The 5000-nt window shown below is 41.8% G+C and overlaps 1 protein-coding gene across 2 annotated transcripts in view; it reads left to right on the forward strand.

The window, feature by feature from the left end:
• LOC115416253 (zinc finger, CCHC domain containing 2) overlaps positions 1–5000 on the forward strand; it is a 26323-nt gene that overhangs the window by 861 nt on the left and 20462 nt on the right. For both annotated transcript variants that reach the window (XM_030130000.1, XM_030130001.1), the window contains exon 1: positions 1–113. This exon is cut by the window's left edge and continues 861 nt beyond it. In XM_030130000.1, coding sequence (XP_029985860.1) covers positions 1–113 — 113 coding nt within the window. The remainder of the gene's footprint in view (positions 114–5000) is intronic.

Below are 5000 nucleotides of genomic sequence, written 5' to 3' on the forward strand. Positions count from 1 at the left end.
CGGCTTTCCACTTCCATCAGCGGGAGATAGTCCGAGGACAGCTGGACAAAATAGAGCTGTCCATGGAAGAGGACGGGCGGACCGGTGTGGGCAGGAGGAGCGGCCAGTCCCCGGTAAGGAGCATTTAAGCTAACCTAGCATGACTGCTAATGCTAATGCTAGCTGAAAAGTTCCACAACTCCAACTGGTGTTCTGAAAGGGTGATTTTGTCTCTACTTCAGCCTGTTAATCATATAAATGGAATAAGATTACTTTATCGCTACCAAACCGTCAACTATCGGGCTGTTTTCATTACGTAACATGTCTTTTCCAGAGTAGCTTTCGCTCTTGTCATGACAGCTAATGAGTTAGCTGAGCTAGCTGGAGCTGCTAGCAGCAGAGTGGAGCAGGTGGTTTGAACCGGTCCATCAGACATGTTCATGTGCATGGGATCTGGATCTGGATCTGCGGAGGACTTTATTCCTCGGTCCCGTTATGTAACTTCCAGTGTGTCCGCTTCTGTCCGTCTATAGCAGGTCTGTCAAGTCCTGGTTAGTTCAGTTCCACATTCAGCCAGTTTGGACCTGCACTGGTAAAATAATAACAGAAGAACCTGGAACTAATCACAACTCCAGTTTAGTACAACTGTAAAGATAATGCACATGGACAATGAGAAGTGGAGGCGGAAATATTGTTAAAATTGACCTGATTTTTCTTAGGAAATTCAGTTTTTTAAGGTTATTCACACTTTGTTGTGTGGATAGTTTATTAAAAGTAAGTTATTTTCATAATTTAATGGGTTTTTTTTTTTTTTTGCACTATAACACAGACATAAATGTTAGTTGTCATTATTTATAGGTTATTCTGTTATTTACTTTACTGCAGATCACATCAGACTGAATGTGGAACCTGAAAGAACAGGAGTTTGAGAACCCTGGTCTACATTCAGCCCAGAGTGATCTGAAGTGGATCAGAGTAGGAAAATAATGACAGAATACAGAAATAAGGTCAACTCTAAAACGGTTCTGTATGTTTTAAAGCACAGTGTCAAACATAAGGCCCGTGGGCCAGAACCAGACACCAAAGGGTCCAATCAGACCTGCAGAATGAATTTGTCAAATGAAAAAATGTAATGTTTCTGTGTCCGATCCTCATGAACAGGACCTCATAATCACAACTCCAGTTTAGTACAACCCCCCCCCCCTCCATTAAATTAAGAAAATATTTAGATTAAATAATAAATCTAAATATTTAGATAAGATGTGAATAACCTGAAAAAAGACATTGCATGACAAAAATGGGTGCAATTTCAACTATATTCTGCCTCAACTTATCATTTTCTACATGTACTTTACACACCATGTTCCACAGACAGAATATGGGTAGAATTATGGAGTCTGGACCTAAAATAAGAACAATTTCTACAGTATTTCGTCTGAGCTTATTATTAACACAACTTACGGATCTACAAATGCATACAAATATTTAGTCTCAAATGTGCTCAGAGCTCTCTTTGTGTCTGTGTTCATATTAAATCAGTCTCAGTGAATCCAAAGGAACTTTGTGTTGGTAAATGACAGTTGTTCAAATGGACAGGATTTCAGTTCTGTTCAACATGTTGATGCTCATATGAACTATGTTTTCAGCTCAAAAATGAACCATTTCAGCACAATTAATGCTATATTTTCATGTCACAAATGGACAAGTTCTATTTGAACTGAATTGAGCTGAAAAACAAATCTTCTCTTCTTTTGGATTCCCCAGTTTTTCTTCCCAGATTCTCTCCTCCATATCACATGTTTTATTTGTACAGGTTCAATCTGGAGTATGGTGCTGATCCATCCTGCTTCTGTTCCACCAATACATACATGAAGAATGGCACACAGCACTGTTTACATCAACACTTTTACAATAAGAAGCATTTTTAGACACAAAGAACAATTCTATATTGTTCTTTCCTCTGTAGTCTGATGCTAAACTATCCAATAAATAATAGTGCTCCTAGTTTTTGCACAGGGATCATTAGTGTAAACGCTGACATGGCTGCAGAGCATCAGTATGATGGGATCCACAACAACCATGTCACATCCGTCCACTGACACATTTAGTGTTTTTGTGTCAGCTGGGATTGTTTTAGATCCACAATACCAACATTTATGAAGAAGAGCACAATTAGCAATAGGAAGTCTAGAAGTTTATTCCTAATAAAGTACTGGGACTGACCAGAGCATCATGGGTAATGTCACGTCCGTCCACCAGCAAAAGTTTTCACATCCACGTGCTATTCCAAATCCAATATTTATGAAAATAGAGCTTCCACTGTCAGAGAATATCAGTAGTCTGTGCACAAATGGATTAGCATTATTTACACACACTTCTGTGACTGTAGGACAACTGTTTTGTTTTGTTTTGTTTTTTTTGACAAAAATGGACACTCATTTGACCCCCGAAGGAAATTTTAGCCGCTTCACATGTAGGTGGACACAGTGCAGTGCCTGATGGGAAGGAGACATCCTGGCTGGAATGCAGACTCAAGTGTCAGGATGTTCCACTAGTGCAGGGCTCAAAGGTCAGCCTTGGGTCAAAGGTCAGCCTGGGTCGGCCTCTGCACCAGTTCAGCTGTACTCTGTAGTGTGTGTGGAATGAACGGGGCTGTCCACGTCCTTCCGGTTGGGTTCTCCTACATGAAGCTGCTCCAGTGGGATGGACCACACAGGTGTCCAGAGCTCAGACGGTCGTCATGACGACGGATGGACGTACTTAGAACCGTGACATCACCACCCAGACCAGACCAGCCCTGTTCTGGTCCCACACAGCACACTCTGAATCAAATCAGGCTTTCCATTTTTAGAGCAGGTCTGGATGGAGGCTGTGTGGGACGATGACAGGACACAGGGATTTGGGGGGGGGGGGGGGGGGGGGGGGGTGAAATCCCACAGGGAATGTTGTTGTCCCTGTTGTACCCTGACTGTTGTTGTGCTGTACTCAGAGTTCGTAGGGTTTGTTTGTGCTGATGGGACCAGTCTGGTATGGTGTCCAGTAGGGCTGGTAGAAAATATCAGTTCTGTAATATATCGCAGTATTTTATTTCACAATACTGTATCGATCAGAGGTCGCATTAACCGAAAATATTCCATCACTGACGGATTTTTTTTTTTTTTTTTTTTTTTAATGACGGAAAACTACGGAGCCCGGGAAGGGACATGAAGAGAAAAAAAATTTATTGCGTTATAACGCAATAGTTCAAAAGTATTGCGTTATAATGCAATAGTTTTTGCGTTATAACGCAAAAGTATTGCGTTGTAACACGATAGTTTTTGCATTGGGATCTGCGTTCTGGATCGGACAGGTGGGTCAGGTCAGACACACCTGTACCTGCAGTCCTGTGCCCTCTGCATGTGCAGTTCACATGACCGTAACTCTTTCATTATTGGTCCGATCGGAAAAATTCCAACAGTTTCTGAAACCTGAGACTCTGTGCTTTATGGACATTCTCGGGTCAATGCGAAAATTTCACGGGCACCTGTCCTAGAAGCCGCAAAATAAGCCATTGTGTGACTGGGGATGCACACAGCAGAGCGGATTCACGGAGCGGAGAACCGGAGCGCACAACGGAGTGGAGAACGGATTAGATCTAGTTTTGGAAAATGTAGGCAAGACAGATATCCCAAGTTCCATGACCCCCCTGGAGGTTTGGGATGGATTTGTGACCGAAGGAGCGACTGATGGAGCAACATCTGAAGAAGAAAGGTAAAGTTCACCCTGTTCCATTTAGTGGATTTTCTCCATGACTGAAGCACTGTCTGCTTTTTTCCATGTAGTTTTTACCTGTTTCACTTTAGTATATGTGTAAACTGAGGCTGATACTGCATGGTGGTTTTATAGAATAAAGTAGGAACCATGTAGAATATGTGTTAGTTTGTAGTATGTTGGACTTTCTGTGCGTAAAAGTGCGCATGACGCTCTACAAAGTAAGAGCGCATGCGCTGATGTTCGGTGACTTTTTTTCTTCAATAGTACAATTTTACTTTGTTTTGTTTGTCTAATACATTGTTCTGTGTGTGTTATTTTTCCATGTGTCCACCAGAAGTTACATTCAAGGATGAAGAGGGAGAAGTCATGGTGATGAACAAAGGCTGTGGAGATGAGAGCAGAGACTGAAGACTGTCCACACACAGATGAAGGACGGAGGAAGAGCCTGAGGATGAGTTCAAAGACCACAGACAGTGAACACATCCACAGGAGGACTGACTTTTACCACAGACAGTGAACACATCCACAGGAGGACTGACTTTTACCACAGACAGTGAACACATCCACAGGAGGACGGACTTTTACCACAGACAGTGAACACATCCACAGGAGGACTGACTTTTACCACAGACAGTGAACACATCCACAGGAGGACGGACTTTTACCACAGACAGTGAACACATCCACAGGAGGAGTGACTTTTACCACAGACAGTGAACACATCCACAGGAGGACTGACTTTTACCACAGACAGTGAACACATCCACAGGAGGAGTGACTTTTACCACAGACAGTGAACACATCCACAGGAGGACTGACTTTAGGTGTGAACAGACTCTTTTCCATGTTCAGACTGGGCCATAGGAGCACTGCCTGGATCAGAGCTGTGAACTGACACAACTGTTTGTGCAGAACCATGAACATGAAGGAACTCTGCAGACACAGAACAGACAAATGCCCTGTTTGTTGGGGGTAAAACACCTGTAGAGTTTGGATTTTTACCCTGTTTTTGCACAATAAAAGGAAAATACTCACACAGTTTGTTTTAAATACTTTTTATACTTTCAAAGTTCATATTTAACTTTCACATATTGTATCCATGTGTAATTTCAGTGTTTTTCTGCTAAAACGAACAAAAAAAAAAAACTAATTCCATTTTAGTGTTTTTCGTCATTTTAAACTGTTATTACAGTATTAAAACAAACAGTGACTGCTATATTGAACGTTCGAAGTGTTCTCCAAAAATTGACAAAACGACTCAAAGCATA

The sequence above is a fragment of the Sphaeramia orbicularis genome, unplaced genomic scaffold, assembly GCF_902148855.1.
Source record: "Sphaeramia orbicularis unplaced genomic scaffold, fSphaOr1.1, whole genome shotgun sequence".
NCBI classification, from domain to species: domain Eukaryota; kingdom Metazoa; phylum Chordata; class Actinopteri; order Kurtiformes; family Apogonidae; genus Sphaeramia; species Sphaeramia orbicularis.